This window comes from Malurus melanocephalus, unplaced genomic scaffold, assembly GCF_030028575.1.
Source record: "Malurus melanocephalus ecotype Western Australia unplaced genomic scaffold, MMel_1.1 scaffold_279, whole genome shotgun sequence".
Lineage (NCBI taxonomy): Eukaryota > Metazoa > Chordata > Aves > Passeriformes > Maluridae > Malurus > Malurus melanocephalus.
Genome location: NW_026623511.1, coordinates 470,999 through 498,097, shown reverse-complemented (window position 1 = coordinate 498,097; position 27,099 = coordinate 470,999). Strand labels below are relative to the sequence as shown.

General features: G+C 44.8%; 2 protein-coding genes across 2 annotated transcripts; one reads left to right on the top strand and one right to left on the bottom strand.

Moving 5' to 3' along the window:
• Positions 1-3,347: 3,347 nt before the first annotated feature.
• PNP (purine nucleoside phosphorylase) lies at positions 3,348-12,859 on the bottom strand. Its single transcript, XM_057376394.1, has 6 exons — positions 12,837-12,859; positions 9,374-9,543; positions 8,981-9,084; positions 7,531-7,706; positions 4,481-4,671; positions 3,348-3,565 (listed from the first exon to the last, which is right to left on the bottom strand). Exons 1-6 carry the CDS (start codon positions 12,857-12,859, stop codon positions 3,348-3,350), a joined length of 882 nt encoding a protein of 293 aa, XP_057232377.1.
• An 8,463-nt stretch (positions 12,860-21,322) lies between these two features.
• CMTR2 (cap methyltransferase 2) lies at positions 21,323-26,921 on the top strand. Its single transcript, XM_057376481.1, has 2 exons — positions 21,323-22,191; positions 23,332-26,921. Exon 2 carries the CDS (start codon positions 23,350-23,352, stop codon positions 25,642-25,644), a length of 2,295 nt encoding a protein of 764 aa, XP_057232464.1. The 5' UTR covers positions 21,323-22,191; positions 23,332-23,349; the 3' UTR covers positions 25,645-26,921.
• Positions 26,922-27,099: the final 178 nt, after the last annotated feature.

Sequence of the window (27,099 nt, the reverse complement as noted above, 5' to 3'; positions counted from 1 at the left end):
CCAGGATCATCACCTAATTTGGGGCTCTTTTCCCGTTTCCCAGGTGTTTTAGCTTTTCATGCATCTTTCAGCTTATCCCTATGGCCACAATGCCCTGGACTTCAGAAGCAGGTGAGTGGCACAGAGTACAGGAATGAAGACAACTGAGCTTGTCATTTCAGCCATGGGTGTTGCCAGAAACCACCAAAAGCACTAAACAAAAGGCAGAGCACCAAGGAAACTGTGTCCTGCCTCCAGCACAGATGATTTGCTGCACTGGCATCCCCACAGCCCACGGCACCTTCCAGCTGCTCAGAATTCAGTCGAGGTACTTTGGTCCTTGGTATTTTTTTCTGTAAGTTACCCAGCCTAGTGGGATCAGTAAGAAATCCCTGTGCAAAGTGCTGGTGAAATGTTGGTCCTGCTTGTCCTGAGCTTTGAGTCCTGGTCCCACAGGGAAGTGGTGTTGTGGGGATTCCCTGTGCTGTCCTCCAGCCTGGGGGTTGGATGTAGGGGGAACAGTGAAACACCTCCTTCCTTTATAACCAATGGCATTGGCACAGAAAACAAAAACTATTTTCAGGATCACAGCAGGTTTTATTCCCTCACAGTTCCTTCCCCACACATCTTACCCGTCTTCCATCACTGTATTTCATACTTTTGAAATTCATCAGCAGTAAAAAAACCCAAAATGTATTAAAAGTATCTCCAAAGCCAGATGAGCTCACTCTGATAGTTTTTGTATTTCCCCTCTYGCCTGCAAATGAGTAAGATCCTTTCCAAAGTGCCCATGGCATCTTCCTCTTATCACTGACATGGACAAAAATCCGGATATTCACACAGGGTTTGGGCCATCCAAGCCAACTCTGGGCAGCTGAAAGAAGAGCCCCAAACTGTTTAAGGCTCATATGCCATTTACAATTCTTGTTTTTAAAAACAGACCTAATTTGCCAAAGACTGAGCTGCACGGTGGTTTTCAGATTCAATTTGAAGTTGCATTTCAGCTGTATTCAGACACAAGAGCACCGTATTTGCCTCCGGTGCAGCTGGAGAGAGGAGCAGACCTGGCCTGCTGAAAGCAGGTGCTGCTGCTGCCAAGCTCCTCATCTCAAACCCTGCCTGAGAAGCACCAGCACAACAGCAGGTTTTTTTTTGGATGCTTCCTTTCCCATCCCAGCCCTGCCTGACTCTGATTAATTAATGGACTCTGCTGAAATCCCAGCCTTAGCTACTCGTGCTGCTGCTAGCTACAGCGAGCTGCACAGCTGCCTTCCACTCCCACTTGAGAGACTTTGTATTTACCAAGTATTAATTAGATGAATGTGAAGCACCATTTTCTAGGCAGGGGAAATTATCTGCACTCTCCCTGCCCTATAACAAGCCCATACTGGGACAAGTCTGAAAAGAGAGCAGGTAGAAGTGGYTCCTTCTTGCTCTGCACATCTGCCACTTCTCATATTTCCCTGCTTGTGCTGCCCCCCTTGACAAGCACTTCACTCCTGCTTGATCTGAAAAGGCAACAGCATTGTGGGAGATGGAGCTGGAGCTTCTTTCCCTTTGCAGATTATCACCAGAGCTGGGCCCAGAGAATGTCCTGACAGTCAGACCCACCAGAGGGGAAGAGCTGCTGTCTCCAGGGCTCCTCCAAGTGCCAGGAGCTGCTGACTCTTCCAGGAAAGCACAAGCAATGAATCCTCCCCCTCCACAAGTCCTCCAGACCAGGCTGGACAGATATTTGTTAGGGCTGATCAGAGGTAACCCTGCCCACAAGGAGGCCATCCCAAGATCCCCCCAATACCTGAAGTTTAATGGAAAACATTCACGGCACAACTGTTCCTCCTGGTGGCAACATCTGCACCATGGAGACTGCAGTTGACACCAGTAATTGCAGCGTGAAAGGCTTCAAGCAAATACCCATCCRGAAAAAAATGGAAAAAATGTCATGGAAGGCTGAAGGCTGTGATGGAGGGCGAGCGTCAGTGGTAAACAACSGATCAGCTAAATTTAGGAAGGCAGGTTGGGAGCTCTCCATGACCAGTTGGGTGTCTTCAGTTCAGACCACTGAGTCAACTAAAAACATTTAGCTATGACAGTGATGGGCTTTATAGAGAACCACAAGATAAATGAAGGGAAAAAGGTTATCTAATAATTACAGTCACTGTTTCACATCCAGCTGCATCCACAGCTCAGCCTGACCTTTGAGGAACAATGAATAATGCACCATTCTGGTGAATGTTCCCCCTTCCTTGACAGACCATCAGCACACTGGTGAGGAAGGACCTCTCTTATTTGTCCTTTACTCCCTGCTTGGTTCAATTTCTCTATGTAAGAGGACCAGGAAAGTCCCAGAAAAACATCATAAATATCATACCTGTTTCAAAATATTTCCACTGTAACTTCACATTGCTAAAGTCCACAAACCATTGGTGCTCCAACATCTGCTGCAGGGACAGCAGCAAAGCTCACACGAAACATGGGATCAAACTGATCTCTGTGTCTTGAGGCAACAGGAAACCAGTCTCCAGTGCTCAAGCAATTGATCTCCAAAACATCCAGAAACTGATCAAAACCAGGGAGTGATGAACCTGGATTCTGTTTCTGGCTTGGCAATGTTTAGATGGTTCACAGATAAGTCCTGCCTTGTACTGAGCTGAATTTTCACGCCCTGTTAAATTGGGCAATGAAATGGAATGGAGAGGTGTGAGGGTACTGAGGATGTGCTGCATTGTAGCAAACAGCCACGGAGCTCTGCAGCTGGTCCTGAGGAGCCAAGGATGAGCAGAGAGGGCTTTCCAGGATACCCTCTGTGAGGGGAAGGTCACCCAACCCCATGGGAATGCAGTGGTTTTCCAGGCTRTAAAATCAATTGCAATACACCTTCTTTGCACCATTGCTTGTTCCAGGCAGATCCCATCTTCAGCCTGGCCCGTTTCATGTATCCAAAACTCAGTYTTTTTGTGGATTTCTGCTGGCTTCAGACCAGGCCCTACCAAAGCAGCCCCACAGGCACCAAGCCCCATGACCAACTCTTCACCTGGCTCATGTGCAGTGGGGGAGCAGAGATTTGGGGCAGGAGGGTGCCCCAATAGACAGCTGGAGGTCACAATGCCCAGGGCTCTGCTGAYATTGGGGTTTGGGAATGTGCCGGAGTGTTTAAGCACCAACAAGCTGCTTTTTGGTCACTGACTACTAACAAGGAGATCATTGTGGCAAAATTCAAATCAAACCTCTGTACCTAATCAGATGAAGCACAAAGATCAAAAGGTCTACTCAAAATCAGGAGAGAAGGGGACAGTCCCAGCACCAGCTCTCCCCCAGCACCTGGTAGTGTTCACACATGTTATGGTAGAAGGATAAATGGCTGGAGGTCATGGAGAGTTCGTGCTTTCCCCCAGCTTCCCAAGGAGATGCGTGACCAGTTTCTGCAGGGCTTCAGCCCGGACCACCGAGATGCGCAGCACTTCCTCGTGGTTGGCTTTCTCTTGGCTGTTGTAGCTCATCACCACTTTGTTGGTGATGAGGGACATCCCAAGGACGCGGAGGCCACAATGCCTGGCCACGATCACCTCTGGGACAGTGCTCATGCCTACACAAGGAGAGGAAAGGACCAGAATGAGTCAGGGTTTACACCAAAACCAGATCTCTMCAAGGCTGCAAACCACGATCCTACCTCCAAGAACACGCCCTTGTCTCACTGYCCCCAGCTCTTTGTCTGAGCTCTGTAATAGTTAAAGGCTGTGATATGCACAAGGCTCAAATAGCTGCAGCACTACAGTTACAACTCTGCTCAGCACAATAAACATCCTGCATTTGATCCCTGTGCCACAGCACCCTCCTCAAGATGTGTCAGACTGCTTGCAGACTTGCTAAGGGAGTACTGATGTGCTGTGTCATTTGGCTTTTCTCTTCCTTGGCTAAAACAGCTATTGCAAAATAAAAATGGCTTTGAGGGAAGCTGAGCTCCTTTCCTCACACACAACAGATCTGTAGGTATTAATGAATAGACTTGCTTAAGTCAGGGGTCATGGGAGGAATCATAGATGGAGGAACTATAAGGATCATTGCACTCTTGTACACAGATAGGAAGGTATCCATGATTACCATCCCTAAACAAGTCTCATAYGGAGGGCTGGTTTGTAGAGAAAAAACACAGTGAAAATCTTCACAGTGTCAGAATTAGAAGAAAAATACTAGAAAAATACTTCATTTTYATTGGGTCCTGCTCAGTCGTGCTGAAGTGGAGCCRTCTGAGCAAGGGAGACTTTGTGTTYGAGAAATAARCACAAAGTTGTGCAGGGATCCCTRTCCTGTGCAGCCGTAAGCWCRGGGACTTTCTGCAGATCCATCCCAGGAGCTGCACTAAGCCACTGCAGAATGAAGCAGAAATACACAGAGCTCATTTCTCCATCCCCAGGAGACCTGGGGAGTCAAAGACTGAAGCAAGGCAGCCTTGAGCAGAATTAACTGTTCAGTCCACGTGGCCAGCCCAGGCTCAGCTCACCCACGGCGTCGGCTCCCAGCGCCTGCAGCAGGCGGCACTCGGCGATGGTCTCGTAGCAGGGCCCSGCCAGCAGGCAGTACACACCTTCCCTGGTGAAGCTCAGCAGCCCCAGCTCCTGGGCACTCTCCATTGCCAGGCCCAGCAGATCTTGTTCATAAGCATCTGACATGCAGGGAAACCTCACTCCAAACCTGTAAGGCAGCAAAGGACACAGCCATGTGACACTGCTGCTGCTCCCTCCGTCAGAGTCCAGGGATGCTCATTCTTTGGAGAGAAGGGAAATGTTAAAGGCAGGCCTGCCATGGGTGCAACCTCTCTCATTCCACCCTTATCATCAGGTAATCCTGCCATTAATCAGAGAATCGTTTGGGTTGGAAGGGACATTTAAAGACCAACTCATCTAAACCCATGCAATGAGCAGGGACATCTTTGGGTTGCTCAGAGTCCTGTCCTACCCTGACCTTGCATGTTTCCAGGAATGGGGCATCTACCATCTCCCTGGGAATGACATTCCTGCTAGATCTAATTGCCCAAGACTGCCAGCACACAGAAGTTATGGCTGTTGGAGGGTCTGGCACTATTTCCCAACTGCAGGGASCCTTCTGGAATGGTCTTTCAAGGGCTCCTGTCTCCAGGGAGCACTGATGGGAAGTTCTCTCTTTCCCCAGTAACTGCTYGTGACAACTTTTAAACATTCTCCACCTGAGAGTTGCTGCTTTTTGGGCTTCCTGAGGCACAGAGACCCACAGGCTGTCCCTGGGAGGGGGATTAAGCCAAACCTGATAGAGCATCAGTCCCTACATTTAAGGCCTCAAAGAGAGCAGAAGTAGATGGCAGAGATTGTTATGCTGCCACTGAGGAAATCTGGAAAATAAGCTCCCAGTCATGTTCACCAACGTGGTTCAGCAGGAATGGACCGGGTCCCTCATTTATGCTATTAAAGCTTCTGCTTATTTGCGTGTTCTTCCAGCTGAATGCTTAGGGCAGTAGGTGGCTTATTTTGTTTTCATAAACACTAAATATTACATAAATAAAAACAAACTTTCCCTTCTGGTCTAAGGTAATAAGTATTCATCACCATGAAAATTGCTTCCCTTTTCTGAAGGATGGCCAGCAACGCAGAAGCCCAATCTCTAATTTATTAAAAAAATATTATTTCCACATCACTTCATTGCCTCCAGTTTTGCTCTGCTGTGCTTAGATAAATCCTTCCTGGTAGTTCAGCTGGACAGGATTTTAGGAGTTTGCTCAGCTAAATCTCTGCAATACTTTGAAACCTGATTCATAAAGACCTTTTGCCCATTTTGATGCCTTGGTCAGCAGTACAAAAGTCACCTCCCAGAGCACTGCAGTCTTCACCAAGAAGCTGCTTTTGGGAGGCAATGAGGCAGCTATGCTGCCTTTGAACATTGTCCAGATGCAGTTGTTTGATTGGAGTTTCTCCTCCTGCTCCAGAGCAATTATGCAAGTCCAGAGAGCTTTAAACACGCCATGTGGCTTCTCTGCTTTTGATCACACTTTCCTCCAACCCACGGCAATACCTACAAAAATGTAAAGATGTTCCACTTCAGATGGGTACTGTCCTCTTGCCATGGAATCGCAGCACACTGATTATTTCTCCTGAGGCAGCTGCCAGCACCTTTCAGAATCCTTCAGAAGCAAGAGCCAGRTCTGCTGTTACATCAGGAAGGAACTAACTGAAAAGCAGGCAGGCCACTTTACCCTCAGCAGAACTTTCTCTCTGGAAAGATCTGAGGACAATCCAGAAGCCTGTCCTGCATGCAAGTCCATTTCTCAGGATGAAGGTACCAACTCAACAACAGATTTAATTTTTATTATCTGAACTCACTCACCATCTTCTTCCCCACCTCCCTTGCCTGTCCACTGGCTTCACATATCTGTCTTTCACCTGGTTTCTTTCCTGCCAGTTTGTTTAGGAAATAATTATTACTACTGTTTTCTCCTTATCACAATCCAGTCCCTTTCTTTCCTGCCATAAGGCTTCTGACAGCACTAGACTTTTACTGCTTTCATGCTGACTTTCCTGACATTTCGTGTACTTTCTGTTGCTTAGCCTGGATGTATAGTGGATGTGTCCTAACATTGTTTTAGCCCCATTTGAGAACCAAAGGACTTTCTTTTGGGGAACACTGGTGTGTCCCCTCTCAGCGCTATGACCTTGCCCATGCTGGCTGCCTTGCACCTTATCAGTCTCATGGTGTCTTGAAAGGATTTCAGGATCATAAACTCATGTTGGAAAGGACCTTGAGGTCATCTAGTCCAGCATTCTGCTCAAAGCAAATCCAAATCTGGTGGCAATTGCAGTCCAGGGGTGAGGATATGTTAGAAGCCTGTCTCTGCACTGTCCATAAGGTAAAGATTCTGCTACACAGCACAGGAAACCTGACTTCCCAGCTCAGCCAGGAGCAGGCCACTCTTGCAGATCTAGAAGTCTCTGAAGAAGCTGCCAAGACAACCATCTCTCATCACAGCGATGCCTTCAGTGAACACATGCTGTTAACAAAGGCACCMCAGCTTAATCACCTTAATACAAGCGTGGCTATCAAAAGATTTAGAGGTTTCATCTTTGCTCTGCCCTCCACTTACTGCTTGGCCTCTGYTGTACCCATTCCATCACATCAGAAATGGCTGTTGATAAACCCAGGCTGGAAATAGCACAGTTCACTGATTGCTCAATTAAGAGRAAGCAGCAGAGAAGAGGGGCTGACAAGAAGAGGAGCAGTGGGTGTTTTAGCAGATGGTAGGCTGGTCATGTCAGGAGAAGGATCAGAAGCCTGCTTGTAGAAAACAAAACCTCTGGAGATGTTGTGTGCAAACTCCTCATACACTTGTAAGAATAAGCAACAGCCAAGGGAAGGCAGTGCAGGTGGCACAGCACACACAGCTACTGCTTCAACTCTTCCCTTGTGGGTACCTGATACCCACAATACCTCTCAGTAAATATTTGTCAGCAGGCACAACTGGCAGTCCTGGCCCATGGCTGGAGGAAGAAAGGATTAATTGGTAACACAGAGCTGATGCCTTCTCACCTCTCATCRTTGGGTCCACGCAGGGGATTCTGCCCTCCCAAGCCAAGCAAGCTGATGTGATCCCTTATGAACATGATGTCCCCCACYTGGAAGTGGGGATTCAGTCCTCCAGCAGCATTTGTGACAATCAAGATCTCCACCCCCAGGAGAAAGAAGACCCTGATGGGAAAGGTGACCTGCAAGAACCAAAGGCGTATGTGCAATGAGTATCACAGTCAGTGGACAGCTACTGCTACWGCATTTGTGATGTCAATTTGTGGATGCAAAGAGGAGTCTATACATGGAGACAAAACAACTTTCTCCAATTTTAAACATTCCTCTAATTTAAAYAGAATGTTAACATTTTAAAAACAAATGAAAATATAATCTTGTAATGAATGCCATTAAAATCCAAGCCCACATTTCCTACAGTTGTGCTAAGGTCAAATAAAGGTGGTACAGAAAGAACATGCAGATAGTTTTTGCTCACTGCCAAGGTCTTGCAGAGATCAAACCACTGTGCTGATTGAAGCAACTACTTATGCACATGGACTTGGAGAGTAATCCRAAGTTAAGGAACAATTGGGAGCTGGAAAAAAACATTCAAGAATTTTGATTTTGAGGAGTCACAAAAGAATTTGGATGATGCCTGCTGTTGATCAAAAGCTACTGTGAGCAAAAAATTTCATAACTATGGCCACCACTTCTTCAAGGAATGAGTTAATTTTAATAGACAAGCATGTATTGATGAATCTAATTTTGTATTGAGTGATTTTAAAATAGTTGTTTTTCTACAAGAAGTTGAGTGGTGTCAAATATCACAGTTTAAATCCAAATGCAAACAACCTCAGTCATAAGAAAAATCTCCAAGTTATCCAAACACAAAAGGAGTATCAGCTAATAAATAAATATTATTTRTATTTCCTAACAGAAATGTACATATGTACATATGTGCATGGTAGGCAACATAAATGCAAATCTCCGCACATTTCTGTACATTAGCTGGGCTGTRAGGGTACAGCAACTTGCAGTAGCCTGGGAGCATTTTCTAGGGAAAAAAGCTGTAAATTATACAAATGCAAAAGAAGATTAAAATAGATTATTCTTATCAAAGGTTTCTGGTTGCTGATTTAACTCATGATTAAACGGACTGAGATAAAGCATGTAAATTAATCTGCCTTACATGATAAACTATTTCCCCCTGTGACTGTAGCAGGGTCAGCCAATTTGTGTGTCTGTGCAGAATCACCTTTACCCAGCAGAAGTTTGAACTTCACCCCCCTCCCAGTTTGAACTCCCAGTTTTATTTTTTGGGGACAAATCTGCAATCTAAGAAAGGCTCATTTCAAGAAGAATGGAAGTTCATTGCAAGAGCTAACATCCTGCAGCTAGATAGCAAGGCAAGCAGTCACTTCTGCAGCTTTTCCAACACATCTCCCCTACGTGAACATTTTCCTTAAGGAGAACTCACCRTGCTGAAAGAGTAGCCTTCGTAAGAGTGAAAACGTCCCTGCATGCACACGCAGGGCTGTCCATTCAGCTCCCCAAACACCAATCTGCCAACATGCCCTGCCACTGGAAATTAATAGAGTGTCACTTTAGTTACAGTTCTCAAGGACTTTGACTTTAGAGGGATTTGTTAACTGAYGATTTTGCTTTACAGCAGGGCCAAGCACTCTGAAAGCAGGAGCTGGAAGTCAAATAAATAAATGCATATTTCTGTGCTATGATATTTATAGTTTTTTACTGTGAACACACATTTCAGCAGTGAGGGACTGATTTGCAGTCTTGAGTTGGCTTGAGTCTTCTCTGGGGAAGGCTCTCTGTCGATGGGCACGGTGCCAGTGCCCTGGGTTGTGCTCACCTGTGCTCCGTGGAAAATGAGGGATGTCCTCATAYAGGAAGACTGTCTTGTTATCCAGGACATCAGCCAGACCTCCCAGCCCAGAGCCACAGATGATGGCGATCCTGGGCCGCTGGGCAGTACGGGCACGTAACCAATCCGCTGTTTCCTTATACACCTCGTAGGTATTTCTGCAGGAGGAGAACGGGTCAGTGAGACTATCAGCCCATTAAGAGAACAAGCTTCAAAGGATAAAAGTCCTGGAAAGGTGCAGAGAAAAAGAAATTTCATTAAGACTATAATAATAGAAGCTTCACTGCTATTATTGAAGATGTATCACTTTTAATCTCATGTATTTTACCCCGGACTACAGGGAAATCATTTGAATCCCCTTGGCTGGTTTCATTCTGTAGATGAAGAATGGCTAATGATACCCAGATCACAGAAATGTCACAAGGCATAACCATTCCTGCTTCTGATGGGCTCTGGTCTCTACCAAGTTACTGAAGAAAGGCAAAAGCACAGTTAGACTGAGAAACTGCAACCTATATGAGCRTGCATGGGGATATCCAGCCCCTGATGGGAAATTCAAGCTCATGGAGCTCTGAAGGCACCTGAACAACACTGCTGGAATGCTCTTCTGATGAAGGAGTAGGCACTGTCCTCTGCAGCATGTAAACTTCTGAGATGGAGATGGGTCCAGCATCATCTACAGAGATGGAGAAGCTGATCTCTGTAAGTGTTGAGTGCCAGCAGCTCCCACTGCTTCCTTCTAGGGCTGGTGCCACATGTCAAACTCCCACCTTTTCAACACTCGTGCCTTCAGTGCARAAGGATAAACAGGGAGATCTTACTCAGCCTCATCTCTCCCACAGAGTGGGCACGGGATCACACCTGAAGTCTAGACCTAGGCAAGAGGCACAGTGACATCAGTCTCCATCACAACAAGTTAAAAAGAGGAATTTGGGCTCTGGAGCTGCCTAAATCAAGATGGGGACTCGGCAAATACCTTGGTTAAAAAAAGTCTTTTCCAGCAGGGAGCCCCATTGCCTGAAGGTGGGATAGAAGTTGGCATTACAGTGCCTGTTGGGTATCTGTCTCATGGGAAGAGAGAAGAGAGAAGAGTTCAACTTTTAACCTCTTAGCCCAGTATTCAGATGCTTTAATCACAGTTTTGAAACACAATCAATAGCAAAATAATCCCATAATCCTGTTTCCAATAGGACAATGCAGATACTTTCTGAAAGTCAATATCAAGGTTGATTGGAAACTCTCCTCAAAAGCAGGGGTACTAATGGCAGTTCTTGGTAGCAAGTTAATCATTACCATCAATGAGTATAATTAATGACTGTACATGGTAGAGGATTGGGTCCTGCAGTGAACCAACACAGGCAGGGCAGCAGTTCTCTCTATGAAAAGCTGATCTAATTGTTGAGAGGTGAGAAAATCAGATACCRCGAGGCTGCAGGTGAGGTAAAACTGACTGGAGATGGTGATAAGCAGTCACTGCATATTCAGGAATGTTTCTTTTGGTTGTCCTTTTTAAGATCAAGTCTCTTATTTACAGAAGTGTAAACCTTAGTAATGCTGTGMTGCTGCTCTCTGCAGCCTTAGAGGACAGACAGAAAAGCTTTCACAGGAGGTCTCAGGCCACTAAGAGGATTTGACTCTCTGTGTACAACTGTTTCCTCCACCTGAACTATCAGACATGGAAACAAAGGTTCTCAATTCTGTGTTTTTTATTTATTTATACTGACAGGTTATTGCACAGGTGTTTTCTGTAAACTTTTCATCTCTTAGCTGCCTAGCTACTGCAGTAAATCCTGTCCAGTGTATGATACATCAAACTTATGGTCTTAGTTACAAACTGTGATGTCAAAATATYCCAAAATGCCATAAACCTGCAATCCAATGGGAAGAAATAACTCCCATACACATGGATTAAAATGRAGAGTCATACTTAGCTGAAGTACTTTTCAAAGGAAAAGTTTGGAAATGAGAGTTTATTTACCATTACATATTGAATTTTCTAAGTGCATCATGAGCTCCTGAAATAAGCAGGAGCTGTGAAAGTGACATTAATAAAGACTACACTTGACTACGTTATCACTTGGTCCCAGACAAAAGCTCTAAAAGTGCTTTACATACATTAAAGAACAATTCCCCCCAATTTCTCTGTTGAATAACTGTAATCCTTGTTTAGAAATTCAAGGGAACCAAGAKAATTTATATGTAATACCCAAGCTTTTGACATACCTGTGGCAGGCATGAGAAAAGAATAGGGTCACCAGGATCCGCACTTCCTCGTGACCATAATACCCTTTGTTTCAGTATATTTTTTTAAAAGGTGCATATACCCTTGCAAAATAACATTAAAGAATGGATATTATTCCTATATCATCAGAAATTTTAGGAATGTGGGATGGATCCCGTTCAATGTCTGCTGAAGACATCAGGGCTGACTGAGCTGTGCTAAGTTACAGCCAATTTTTTTCCTTTTAAACAGAAGAAATTAAAATACTTCTTAACCAAAGAAGTAAATCTCCAGTGCTGCATATGTTTCCTTGCCTGAAAGGAGCTTTACMAAGTGCACAGGGGCCTGGCAGAGCCCTGCCCATCCCAAAGGCTCTGGGCACATCAGAGCTGTCCCCAGTGCTGAGAGCACAGCGATGCCAAAATTAATCTGCTTGCAGTATTTAGCTTCCAGAAACCTTCTGGATGACATCAAATGGACTGGCAAGCACTGATAATTTCTGAATGCAAGGGAGATACCTGCTCAGCAGGAGCAAAGGGGGAGTTTGACCCGTGGGTCACCAAACAGAGTGTTTGGCCTGGAAACGCGTGAGCACAAGGCCCGTGCAAGCTTTTGGACAGCTTGAATTAATACACGGAGCACAAAGGGCCCTCTAGCTGCTCTAACAATGCACACCTAATAATAGTGCTCGGTAGCATCGCTTTGGATTAAATCACAGGATCAGCTGAAAGCACAATCCCCTTTATTGTGATTGCTGTCATCCACCGGAGAACCGCATCTGTTGTAAAACACAGGACTGTCACCGGTGACAGATCTTTTATGGCAGGAAAAGAAACCCCACCCTTATTGTGCTTCTAGGTTGCCTGAAAGCAAATCCATGCAAAAAAGCAGAAAAATCCCAATAAAACAGCTAAAGCATTACATTTGGGGGCACACGGCCACACATATTCACCATCTATCCCTCTTCACATGAGGTRTTTGCCACTTCTGGCCCATAACCTCTCCCAAGGTCACCTACTCGCTGCCATATTTCATAATACCAGCACCTGTACAGGCAGATGGCCAGATTCCTCTCCAATAATAAGATGTTTACTTCTGAGCAGCCTTTGTCTGACATTTATTGARTGCCCAGTAGAAACAAGAGGAAAGCAAGGTGAGGAAAAGCGATGTAATTCTGTTAGCCCCATCCAGCTGGGATGTCTGTGCATCCCCTATTTCACAGCACCTTACCTGTCTTCCTCAGCATAGGCCATCCTCCTCCTCTCTGGTTAACCAAAAGAAGGGGATGGTTGCTGGAAATGGAGCTGCAGGGTTTTATTTGACCAAAGAGCAGAGGCCYATTGAACCTGCAGAAGCTGCTGCTGTCTCCGGCCGTGAGTCRGGGAGGTGTGTCCCAGTTTGTCTCTGCTGTCCCCTGAGCATCTCTAATCCCCAAGTAGGAGGGGCACAGTCAGGACATCTGCTTTTCTGCCCTCACCCCACATGACACACATGCTCTAGAGCTCTGCAGAAAGCTTACACGCATGCACACACACGCTGTAATGCAGATTAAGCCTGGAAATTTCACACGCACGCACACAACTTTTCAATGGTTGACAAGGGATCTGCCTGGATTTGCACCTCTTGTGTCACCTGGGAACCAGCTGGAGTCACCTGCTCCTGTGCAATTCAAACCCCTGGTAGTGTGCAGACTCTGCCAGATGACCTGCACCACCTACTGCTGACACCAGACCTTTCCATACCTCACATCATTCCCTTCCTATTCTTTCATGGCAGCCAGGGGTGATGACCCATTAGCTCCCCTSWGGGTTTTTTGTTTGTATTTAATTGCCTCACCCTTCCCAAAAGGAAATACTGCTTTGAGATATGCTAAACCCCTGCTCAGCTGATTATGGGAGACACAAGAAAGAAGACAGGCACCCYACCATCTGCCCCTTTAATTTTAGCTTTGCTGTATATAAAAACTAATATTAAAACAACCTTGTCATGTGGATCWGTTTGTGCATCAGTGTTTGATCCCAACAACTGATGTGAACCACATTTTACAGAGCCAGAGATGTTTCCAAGACAATTGAATGCCAAAAAAATTCAAGAAAAGCAGTGATGAGTAGAGACCTTGCATGCCCCAGCTGAAAGGCCACATCTACAATATGCATTCACAGCTTAATAGATCCAGAAAGGACACATGGGGGTAGAATTTATAAATATCCCAAGCAGGGACAAAACAATTAGAACTTGTCAATTCTTAGAYAAATCAGCCAGACGTTACCAAAAATTTAGAAAACTGTGCAGCACCCATTTCAGGTCTTAGATTTATTRTTTCTTCCATTCCTCTTTCCTTTTTGGTCTTGAAGACCTTGCATCAAACAGATCATTGTTGCCCCAGAAAACTGTCTCTTAGAACTTCAAAGTCAAACAAGTTAATAAATGCAACAAGAAAAAAAAAAACTGGGCATTTTTAGAGAGAGATCTACTTCATRCTGGAAAGTAGAAACCCAGTATTGGCCTCGATGCCAGCACARGCTGGGAGTCTGCAACAACCAGCAGAATTGAAACATCCAATTCTGTTTAATTTGTTGAAAAATACAGTTGGCAGTGAAGAAATAGAAAATGGATCTGAAGAGAAACCATAATGAGGGTTCTTTCCCCTCAAGTTCTTGACCTTCTCCCTTCCTCCCTCCTGTTCACACTTCCATTTCTTTCCTACTTTCTCTTAGAAAGCTTAAAGTGCCTCTTCTACAGAGACAAGTGGGTGGGGTGCTGCCACTTCAGGACCCAGCAGCACATTGCTGCACTGGCGTGGTGCATCTTGCTCTCAGTTTGCTGGAGGCAGAGGAAAAATCAACATTAAGGATCTAATATTGCTCTATAAATCATCTTCCCTTCCATGCCCTCTTTCTATCTCTGTTTTTACAATGTTTCCCCTCGTTTTTCAGATATGTCTCCTTTTTGTCATTCTCATTCTTGTATTTTTGAATCTTGGTCATCTCTGCTTCTGCCTGTTCTAGTTACATCCTCTTTTTTTTCAGCATTGTTTTTCTGTACAAAGCACAGCAGACTGAGAGCAGAGATGGTTTTAGGTAGATTTAACTGCACCAAACCCTGTGCCCACAGAGCGCCCACACTGCTTGGCTGTGAGCCAGCGTGACAAAGGACTCTGCAAGTCACCATCACCCCAAGAAATGCTCACCCTAACCCAGGGTCTTAGAGCCACTTCCCAGCTCCCTCAAGTCCTTCTGCCCTCTGGAAGCCCAGGCTCCTCTTGCCAGYACTCAGGACTTCTTTGAAACCCATTATTTGCTGCCATTAAATTAAATTACAGAGCAATGTTAGGTCCTTAACGTTGATTTTCCATATAGTTTGTTGATATCAGCAGAGTTCTGATGCCCCCCAGATATGTTCCCTTCTTCAGACTTAATCTGATTACATTCATTAATCTGATTCTTTTTTGCAAAGCAGACAAGAGAGATCAGACAGCCTGAGAGCTCTTCCCAATTTACTCCCATCTAAGACAATCTCCTTCCTAGTTTGGATTTACATGGAAAACAGGATTATCAAAAAGGGGCCATTTTATCTAGCTTTCTGCAGTGCCTGTTATTTAACAGTTACAGAAATTACTCGAGTTTTAACCTGTAATGCCGCATTGRCTGGACAAGTAAGAGATAAACGTTCACCCTACTAGGACAAAATTAATTTGTGCACTGAGGGCATTCATGCCAATTAGACTGTAGGGAATACTCCAAATCAGATCTGTCTTGAAAAATAAGGTATTGAATAGATTGCATAACGCTGAAAAAAAAAGTAATAAGAGTCTTCTGTCCTGAAAGAATCTCAGTTGTCTCTGTCTGTATGTGTCTGCAGCAATTTGTATCTATAATCCTGATTTTACTGCCTTGGCTGTCATTCAAGCCCTGCTTCTGTAGYGAGAACTTCAACTGCTACAGGATGCAGATACAATCACCTGAAATCATTTTCTAACAATGCTGTACCTTCCTACAGCAATTTCCATCTAAAGAAAGCATCCTGAAGTATTTTGCAAGCATTTCATCAAAACATTTAATTAATGCTTTAGGGTAAGTCTCCACTTCCCTGTGTGCTGACATTATCACAGTATCAAATTAGCTTGCAGTCTTCTCACACTTATTGCACATCACTGTTTTGGGAAGGGGAACTGAGCTGCAGAAATATTCACAGGGCATCTACACAGCAGGGACAACTTTGGTCAGCCTAGTCCAGAAGAAAATATCCCCCCTCAAACCCCTACAAGGCATTACCATGCCCTTACGGGTGCAGTGCTCACTTACCTGGGGGGTATTTCTCCCAATTCTTTCATAGTTAAAAAAAAAACAGGATTGTGCTCCAGTGTTATTGAGGAAGGTGAAATGGAAAGCTTGAGAAGATTTTGCTTTTCTGCTGACTACARAAAGAGCACATTCCAGGTTTGATTAAAAAATTACTAAATGCCAAGAATTAACTAGGATTTTTGCAGCAATTGCAAGAAAGGCTTTGTTTGGAAAACTCATTATTGTCTGTACGCTGGCTAGCCTAGACAGCCACTGGAGTGTTGCTAGCCACGAGAAAGGTAAAAGAAATCAAATTATATACCAGAAAAGTTATTCCTCTATAGATCATTTTAATAACAATCTGTAGCAAGATCTGCCTGGAGTGATGTGCGTGCTGCTCATTGTACATTGACARGAAAGAGACCTCTGACCACAGTGAAGGCAGCAAAGGCTTGGCCAGGGGAACAGAAAACCAGAATTCAAAGAGCCTGTCATGGTTAGCTGAGCAAAATGAGAGCAAAGCAATGCTTCCATGACAGCCTGAAAATGTTGCCATGGAGGCAGGAGAGATACAGAAACTTAAGACAGGCAGCAGGAAGCCAAGGAGATGCGTGTTCAGTTAGGCCAGACGTCAGAAAAAAGCTTCCAGCCGCACAAAATGCGCAGTCCTGAATAGCCCTCCTGTGAGGGCAGCGGAAAAAGGCTTTTAGGGCAGAGACCAGTTAATGTAAAGGGTTTCATGATGTTTACTGCCAGGAAACAGCCACAGCATCCACAAACTCTATGCCTGCTCTGTAAAACCTCACCATCTTTAAAAGACTCAGGCAGAAAGAGGAAGCAACTTGACAAAACCCATGAATAAATGATACCACAGAAATCAGTAAAAAAGCAGAGATGTCCTAATATCATCCAAYACTTCCATCTTGCAGCTCTGGGAGATGCATCAAACAGCAGAGCATAGGACTGGGGTTGTGGCCATGGGAGTTTGTGGAAGCAAAAGCACCTGTGGCAAGGAACTCAAGATAGAAAGGGTATAAAAAAGGATCATTTTGGGATTTGAGGGAAAGGATTTCTACTTTCTGAAGAGAYAGAAACAGAACAATCAGGGATCAGCAGTATGTCAGGCTTGGGATGAATGGATGAGCTTTTCAATGCCGAAGTGCTTTGAGGCAGGCAAAAAATCAGAGAGCTCAGGGGAAAATGTGGTGGAGAGTTGAAAAAAATAATTTAGTGAGGATAAATGTAAAAGAAATCACAGATCCTGGTGGACTACAGACTACACAAGGCCAGGTACCCCTCTGGCCTACAATAAACACAAATAACTTGAACTAAAAATTATAAGGAATAAGGGAATAATGCTCTCAGGCCTGCCACTGAAAAAAACAATTCTCAGTTAAATGCTACTGCACAGCCCCATGTATCACTAAGGATTCTTGACAATAKATATATTTCCCTATTCAGCACAGGTAAATGCAGTTCATATTCTGGCACCAGAGCCAGCTGCTGGCCTGGGGCTCTAATACACTTCTCTATATGAAGAATATGACTTCTCCCTACGAAGGCCACACATATCAAAACAACATAGGACCAAAATTTATCCTGCTCTGTGGTCTGGTTTCCTCTTCAATAATTGATAATACTTTCCATACAGTGGAATTTGATGCCAGACCTTTCACTTGGTCTCAAGACCATGTCCCCATTTTCCCAAAACCCCCTTTGAAAAACACTGCTTTATGGAGGTCACTAGGGGAACAAACTACCACTCGTAGCTGTGATCTGTCAGGATGTGTTTGTGCTGTTCCAACAGGATCGATGCTTYCTCATTATCTTGTYTGTGGTGCAATAGTGACACATTATTGAATAGTCTCTAAGTTTTCCTTCTAATTTTAGTATGATGTACTAATCGTACATCATTTTATTGTCTACATTAGACACTACTTGCTGGAGTTTCCCAACTCACCTTCCCTGTAGTAGATAGTGGCTGCAATTCCTCCGGTGCTGAAAGTGAAGCATACATTTTGCCTGACTTTGGGCTGGTCAGAAGCAGAACAAGGCTAGACCCTTACAGACTAGCCCTTCCAAGGTCATGGAAAYCCAYTTCATTAAGGKCACCCAGCTGYCCCAGCCTCRTGCACCACATTGCWAGAGATGATCGTKTTCTGATTCAGATACTGCACTGGCAAAGTTTGATAACTGTATTAACAATAATTCTAACCATAATCATCCACATAATCACTGTCTGACTGAGAACCTTCTCTCAACTACTCTGCCATGTCAGTGCTATCACCCCAATTTACAAATATCCTGCAAAGTGATAGATAAAACCATGGTGATATCTGGTCCAAAATAATGTGGTTTTGGGACTGATCTTTAGAAGGAGGGTGAGAAGTATCGCGTGTCCCATGGAATCCATGAAGCTTCTTCCATGGCTCAGCATGGCCTTCCCAGAGGACTTCCTGCATATCCAATACGATTGAAAGAACTCCCAAACATTCCAGCGATATTCCCCAGCTCCATCACATAATGGAGTTATAACATGAATCTACAAAAGAAAAGTCAGGGGCATAAACAAGACTGTTTTGTTCTTAATGAGATGTTTAACTTCCTGTGTTTAACTGCTCAATATTTCCTTAAAGACAGATGCTGCCATCTGGGTCTGCTGGTGCCACAGCTGTGCACACAGGTATGGTCTGATTGGGAAAATATCAGCTGTTGATCAGCTGATAAAAGTTTAGGTCCATAGAAGTATACAAAAAAAAAAAAAAAAAAAAAAAAAAAGCTATGTTCTCATTTTAAGTATCTTACATGGACCAAGAAAACCAAACCAACCAATAAACAAACAAAAAAAGAGAGTACTTTGCATAAGATAGAAGTGTCTACTCAAATTCCTGCTTTAATTTGAAGAGATTTTTTTGAAAACTTAGGAGGATCSTGAAGCTCACAAGCTGAGTTAAAAGTTTAATTTCAGAAAAAGCATCACATTTTCCTTAAGTATGCTATTCAATCACATTTATTTTAGCTAGGAATCTTGTCCTGTCATGTGCTCAGTGATGAATTGTTCTCTCCTGTGATTTGGAAGAGCCTTATCTTCAGAAGTCCAGGGGAGTGTGACACTGARAAGTTCCAATCTACAGTAAAAGCCTGGCAGGGTGGAAAAGCAAAGGTCAAGTCTTGCTTACATACCACTTTCCTCTACAAGCTAAACTAWAGCTGTCCTCTTGGTAGGGTTATCCCCACACTTAAGAACCCAAGAACATGTGAAAAGTGATGTGTTAAAAAAAAAAATCCAAAAGAATTAACCCCTAAACTCAATGCTTTAATTASCTATGGCCCACAGAAGTCAGTCAGTGTAAACTTTGTGGCTGATGTGTGAGTACACAGAAATGATAAAAGGAAGGCAAYCAAAACATCACAGCACCACTGGAGATATCAGAGAGAAAGCCAAAACTAAAGCAAAGCTCTGTTCAGGCTTTCACTACAAACACAAGATGCAAACATTTCAGACTGTAATGTATCTTTGACCCGCCCATTAACTTTAATCTCTCACGAGCTAAAGTTAAGATTTTAACAATGCCATTACTGTGTGCTCTGTACAATCAAGAGAGCCCAGAGCAGGCACTGGAGAGCCCACCACATCCTCAGCTCCACATCTGCTTTCATTCATTTGCCCCAGCTCTCCCTCTACTTTTACATAACCAAAGATGTTGGTTGAGGAGAGGAGATGTTCAAATCAGTCAAAGGCCAGTCAAAGGGTGAAGAGGCGTTTTAGACAGACACAGAAATCTTCCCTCTGTACCTCAGMTCTTTCTCATTAGGTAAAACTTCTTTCTGATGAGGAAGCCAGTAAGTACCTTTTTGTTACACAACTATTAGGAGTCAATATGACAGTTTTAGCTTGAAAAATACATTCTCTCTGTTCTTCCCCCCAAGGGATTTGAAGTTTTAGTCCTGCATTCCTGTTTCTAGGTAGCTGGGGCTGGGTTTTTTWATACTTAAGATTCTTTCTATTTTGTAGTAATACTGCTTCATTTTAGAAAACAAGCAAGTAGTTCAAAAGATGGAAGGAAAGTTGTCTGGTTGTAGATCCTGATATTCACTTATGACTTCAACATATACATTCTCTCATGTACCTAGAGCAGAAGAAAAGATCACTTATCCACACATTATTATATCCTTAAGATGAACTTTTTTTTTCCAGTTACTGGGCTTCAAGCAAAATTTTCCCAAGTTATCAGTTCTGGAGCGCCTAGTACTGATAGCACTGAATTTCTTTACCAAAACTACTTCTGGCTTAGGACTGGATTGAGCTTCATGAAGAATATGTGAGAGTGCAAAAATCAATAGCAGGAAGCCTGGTATTAAAGCAAAAGGATTTCTGCTTACTCATGCTCCATTGTTGGCTATTTGTTCCAAGAACAGCTGGTGAGTGCCACATTCCTGAACCTGCATATAGGAAAATCCCCGCACTATTTAAAGTCTGGAGAGCTACTTGCACCTGCTATCTGATGTAATAATGAATATGCTCTGACCTTCCTGCTCTGKGTGCAGATTAGATGCTGTTTTGCTGTCTGTGTGTTTCCAGGGATGCTGCAATGGATGCTCGGTGATGCTCATTACGACTCTGTTAATAYTTCAAGCCTCTTGCCTCCTGCTAACCCAAGCTGGGTGTAACGAGTCTCCTGGGGATTTAGAAAGGGCAGCAAAGGGGTTATTATGTGAAGAGTCTCCTGAAGTACCTGCCTCGCGGGTTACAGAGGGGAAAGCAAGCTTTGGAGGAGCATCACTGATGACTCCGGAGAGGCAGCGTGTGCTGAGCCCGGGCCTCGGCAGCGCTGGGGCTCGATGGCGCTTGGCTCGGCTCCCARGGCAAGCGGCCCAGGGCGTCGGGGAAAACCACACAGGGCGCCGAGCCCCAGCCCTCCCTCTGCAGCGTGCGGCCACACATCCCAACAACGCTATTCTCCTCTTTTCTTCCTGAGCAACCTGTCAGTGTTAGCGGGGTAAGTGCTGCGTGGRTAACTCCCAGCAATGCTGTCCTGCYGGGCTGCCCCGCTGCTGGGCGGCGGCTCCTCTGCTCCCCTTTCCTCCTGAGMAGCAGCAGCTCTTAAGCTCCTGTTTAGGAAGCGGACTCGACCGGCCGGCGCAGCCTTCTCGGGGCACACGGACTCGGCTGCTGCCCAGCCACGTTCCAGCTCCGAGCCTTTCCCGGCGCTGATGGCAATCCACCCTCCCGGCCCGGAGCAGGGCGGTGCCCCCTGAGCAGAGGGCGGGCCGGGCGGAGGGCGAGGGGCCGGGCCGGGTGCGCTCCCGCCGGGTAAGAACCGGAGCGGCTCTGGGCCGCGCTGCAGCCGCGGCCTCGCGTAGCGAGCGGGCGGTGCGGGGAGGCGCCTCGGGCGGGCGCGGCGCTACGAGCGGCCGGGGCGGAGGGAGGCGGCCGGGCCGCGCTGAGGCGGAGCGCGGGAAGCGGAGAGCGGGGATGGGTGAGGAGCTGCGCGGTGGGGCCAGCCCAGAGCCCGGTCCCGGCCGGAAGGGGGCTRGAAATGATGAAGAAAAAGCAGGCAATAGCCTGTTCTTGCTGTRTGCTGAGTGAGCTTGTTAGTATTGTGGCTGGAGCACCTCTGGGACGGGCTAAGAGGTTGTTCAGCCTCGCAGAACGCTCCAGGGAGGCCTTAGAGGTCCCCTCCAGTACTTAAAGGAGGCTTGCACAAAAGGGGGAGTAACTATTTACACGGGCAGATAGCAGTGGCAAGGGGAATGGTTTTAAACTAACAGGAGAGATTTAGATTAGATATTGGAAGAAATTCTTCCCTGTGAGGGTGATGAGGCCCTGGTACAGGTTGCCCAGAGAAGCTGTGGCTGCCCTATCCCTGGAAGTGTCCAAGGTCAGGTTGGATGGAGCTCTGAACAGCCTGGTCTAGKGGAAGGTGCCCCTATCCKTGGCAGGGGGGTTGGAACGARATGGTCTTTAAGGTCCCTTACAGCCCAAACCTCTTCTATGGTTAACTGGGGTGAGCTGTAGTGAAAAGCCTACCCTCATAGTTGGTGTTTAAATAAAACTAGTGCAGGGCATAGTGTTCTCCGTGTTTATCTCAATTTTCCTCTTCCCCCCAGAACATCCTATGAGAAAGGATGAGATTAAAGCCAGAGTACATCTGCCTAAAGGACAGTGAAATAAAACCTGGCTGTTGAAAGGCCTTGAATTGGGGAAAAGCAAGATGAAACCTCAGCTGTGTGTGATCAGAGGGCTGATGGGCTGGGGCTGAGATGCTGCATGGATTCAATGGAAAGAGTAAAGTGTTGAGGTGGGACATTGTTTTCAAAGTTTCTCAATTGTTTCAATTTTAATCCAATATTTTCTCAAATTCAGTTGTTATGTAATGCTTAAGGTCATTTTTTTGCTTTTGAGGGAATGGAGGGGGCTGGGGGGGATAGTTAAAAGGATAGGAAATCTCAGCTTATTTTGGGTGGTAATTTTGATTAAATTATTTTGCTTAAATGAACATTTTAGTTTGGAGTAAATTGCTGGCAGGCTGATTTCTGGTTAGTGCCTGTCTCTTGTGCTGTGTGTGCTTTGTGCTGAGTGCTRGAGCAGATGGCAGCAGCCTCGCCAGCTTTGTGTGGAGTGTGCTCGTGCTCTTTGGCCTTTACCCACTCACAGCACAGCACTTGGCACTACTTTCTTCCTTAACATCAAGCACACATTTTCATTGATCATGGCTGCAACGAAGTCCTCTCACTTCAGATTTATCAGTTTTTTCAGTCATTAAAGGAAGGCGTAAGGGTTTGCAGTCATCTGGCAGAGAGCAGTAATGGTGAGCAGAGAAAAGGGGTTTTGTTCACAACCTGGTGTCCAACACCCCTCCAGGGCCTCTTCAGCTGAGGGGCTCCCCCAGCATCGTGCTGGGTCTGGTGGAAGAGGTGGGAGGGTTATTTCCACTTGGGAAATTGGAGGAGCAGCAGCTGTGCTCCCTGTCAAAGCTGCCTTTGCTKGTGGCTCCCCACCCTCCATACTTTGAGCTCTTAGACAGATACTGCCATAATCAGATGGTAAGATTTCTGGGTCACCTGATGACTTTGTAGACCTTGTGATGTGTTCTCTTTTGTGACTGAGAAAGATATTTGTATTTAAGTGTTTTACCTATAAAGTGAGCAGAGTGTTCACAGTCACTGAATTCAAAGCACCAGTGAATTCTTCTTCACTTGCTGTGTAAATAGCAAGAAGGGCAGTTGAACTGGTGAACCTCCTGATTTCCAAATGGCCTTATTCAGGATAGCCCTCGTTTACTTTTCTTATTGGTGCATGATTCTGTGAAGCATTTCCCTCCTGTTCCAGTGTACAGCAGTTAAGCAGGACACATTTTTATTTTTTATGAAACACTTTTCCTATTTCTGTACCTGTATGATGGGAATTACATGGTTTCTTCTCCCCTGCTCTTGTCCAGGTTGTGAATCCACCAAGAATGGATGAATGTAAGGAGCCTTATAATGACCAGAAGACCAGCCTTGAAAAGTTCAGCCCTGAAATTCTTTCTGAAATTGAGAAGCTCTTCACAAAGAAGTTTACTTACACTAAGCCAGTGAATAATGAATGGAAGCTGCCAGATCCCAGTGATGCTTTTACATGTGATCACGTGGAATTTCGCTCGCTCCTGGCTCTGAAGGACTCAATGAATGAGGTGAAGAATCAACTGAGCGATAAGAACCTCAAGGACTGGCATCGGCACACCTCRTTTACCAATAAAGCAGGGAAAATAATGTCTCATGTGAAGAAATCTGTGAATGCTGAGCTCTGTACCCAGGCATGGTGCAAATTTCATGAGATYGTGTGCAGTTTTTCTCTTCTCCCACAAGAAGCTCTTCAGGATGGAGAACTGAATTCTGTCCACCTCTGTGAAGCACCTGGAGCTTTTATAGCCAGCCTTAACCACTACTTGAAGTCCCACCATGTCCCATGTCACTGGAATTGGGTAGCTAATACCCTAAATCCRTATCATGAAGCCAATGATACCCTTATGATGATCATGGATGACCGTCTGATAGCAAATACCTTACCTTGGTGGCACTTTGGCCCAGATAACACTGGGGATGTGATGACATTAAGACACCTAACAGGACTTCAGAACTTTGTGAGCAGTATGACCACAGTTCACTTGGTAACTGCTGATGGCAGCTTTGATTGCCAGGGAAATCCAGGAGAGCAGGAAGCTCTCGTCTCACCCCTTCATTACTGTGAAACAATCACTGCTTTAATGATCCTGGGCACTGGAGGCTCCTTTGTTTTGAAGATGTTCACTCTGTTTGAGCACTGTTCTCTCAACCTGCTCTTTCTGCTAAACTGCTCTTTTGAGGAGGTCCATGTCTTTAAACCAGCCACCAGCAAAGCTGGGAACTCAGAGGCCTATGTGGTTTGTCTTTGCTATATGGGCAGAGAAAGCCTTCACCTGCTTCTTCCTAAAATGACRCAGAACTTCGGAGCAGCAATGGTGAACAAAGCCCTTTTCCCCCAGCACACACTACCAGAATCATTCCTTAAAATGCATGAAGAATGTTGCATGTTCTTCCACAAGTGCCAGGTAGAGACTATCTCTGAGAACATCCGCCTCTTTGAGCACATGGAAGAAGCAGAGCAGATGAAACTGAACAAGTTAAGAGACTGTGCAGTGGAGTTCTTCATGCAAAGGTTTCACATGAAACGCATTGGCAGAAATCACTGGCTTGTCAAGAAGTCCCAAGCTGGTTGCAGCATGAATGCAAAATGGTTTGGGCAAAGAAACAAATATTTTAGTACRTATAACGAAAGGAAGATGATGGAAACCCTGACGTGGAATGATAAAGTGGCAAAGGGCTATTTTAATCACTGGGCTGAGGAACATAGTTTGAATAATGCTGGGAACACGTGCATCCTAGAAGGACCATTTTCTAACCTTGAATGTAGCTTTTGGTACATTTTAGAAGGAAAAAGATTGCCAGGGGTAAAGTGTTCTCCATTTTGTGATGTTCAGGTCTTGGAAAATCTGAATGAGGCTGTGAAGGAGTTGGGCTGGGGGAGGCTGAAAAGTATATCAGTGCTGCAGCCTTGTCATTCTTGTGAMGTTCTTCCTGGGGAGCTCATACTGGCAAAAGTGTCTGATCTTTCCAGGTGCCATCAGGAAGCCCTAAATGAAAGTTGTAGTGACCAATTCAAGTGCCTTGTGGTGGGCTTTCCCTTCTTCTGTGATGCAGAAAGCCAACCCAGTATGGAAATGAAACTCGTGGACTCGGCCACGCTGCTGAGTTTCAGCTTCTCTTTGCTTTATGATGGAGAACCAAAGTACCAGCAGGARCTTTTGGAGTGTGTTCTGCATTCCTTGGCCCAGCTGACAGTGGGAGATGCGTTGGTTTTGCCTGTTCTCTCGTGCCTGACGCGTTTCACAGCTGGCCTGGTGTTCATCCTGCACTGCTGTTTCAGGARCGTCACATTCGTGTGTCCRAYCTCCCGGGAGCCCCTAAGGACCAGYGCTGCTTTGCTCTGCGTTGGTTACCAAGGCCTCCCCGCAGYACTTGTGGACTATCTGCAGCATCTGAATACACTGATGAGCTCTTTGCTGGACACAGACTCTCCCCAGCAAGTTCTGCAGTTTGTGCCCATGGAGATTCTCCTACAGGGCAAGCTGTTGGAGTTTCTATGGGATTTGAACACAGCCATTGCAAAAAGACAGCTCCACCTGATTGTGCAAGCTCAGCAGCAGCAAATGACTAGTGACGTTCCACTTTAAAATAGTTCTAGAACTGTGTGAGTTGCTGCTGCCAGACCTTGTTTCATAGGCAGGCAGAAGGTGTTAAAAACCTTATTTAATGTGTAGGTAACATTAATACAAAACTGGTGTGACACTGAGAGTACCAGGAGGATGTTTTGAACTATCAATCCTACTTCCACCATTTTGTCTATGTAGGAAGTAGGAGAAAAAAAAAAACCACACCTTGATTTTTGGCCACTGAGCTGGGTGTTTTAGGATGCAGAATAACATAAASTCTGTGATTCTGTGTAAGCAAGGGCTGACAGGTGAACGTAAACCTCAGAGCCTCCTGTTAAAATCCTTAAAAATTATCTTTTGACATCCCTTTAATTTACAATTGGTTTCATTTTTAAAGGTGAAGTGAGGGAAATCCTGTGTAATTTGCCTTACCATTTTGGATGGAATGAAATGGTGGTGTTTGTCAGTACTTGTTCCCRTTTACCATTCTTAGACAAGAGCCTCTGAATTTTCACCTCGTAGCCTTTGAATATCAGCCTCTTCTTTAGTGCTTCAGTGAGTGAGGACTGAGATGAAAATTTCCTTGCCAGAGCCTGATAATGGTTTCTCCATSTCATTCTTGCAGCTGTTTTGTGAATGCCATGCTGATATCCTGAGTTCCAGTTCTSTGTGCACTTCAGTCACTTGACAGAAGGATCAAATGGAGCTGTTTATGCCAGAGAARCGCTCAGCCTCTGGCTGTTCATTGCTTACTCTTCAGGCAATAATTTGGATTGCCATCAAGCCCTCTCTTGTGACTTCTTATGGGTCCAAAGCTGAGCTCAATTCTCAAGAATGAAATTTGCTAAAAGAATTAGCCAGTGGCTGTAGATGCGTAGGCTTAWAACAAGCTGAACCTTTAAGAGGCATTTAAATGCAGGAAACTTCCAGTAGTCACAAGAGACCCATATAACATGCAGTTGCTGGGATTTGCTAGTCTTTCCTTGCTAAAAAACCCTTAAAACAAAGGCTCTGAGGTGTTAGCASCTGAACAAACAGTCCACCAGTTGTGTGCTGTCTTTCTTGTGCACATGTTTGTGTAGGAACCCTCAGGGTTGTACAGCCATGAAGCTTTTGTGTTGTAAGTAATTTGTGTGTGCTTTTGGTTTGAAGGATGGATATATATTTTTTGAAGCAGAACTGTTGATTTACATGGCTGTTGCATATTTTCATTTTACCTACAAATGTTGAAAGTATTAAAAGAATTTTTTTTAAAGAAAAAGGGAAAAATGCTATTTGGAGAAAATAAAGTATTTTATTTTAGGTTTTCAATGTTGCTGTTTACATGATTTTTTTACGAAATATGGAACAAAACAATGAATTGCAGTAGGGGGGATGTGGGGAGGTTTATTTTTTTTTTTTTTTTTTTTTTTTTTTTTTTTTTTTTTTTTTTTTTTTTTTTTTTTTGATAAATTGCACAGAAACAAACGGAGCAAA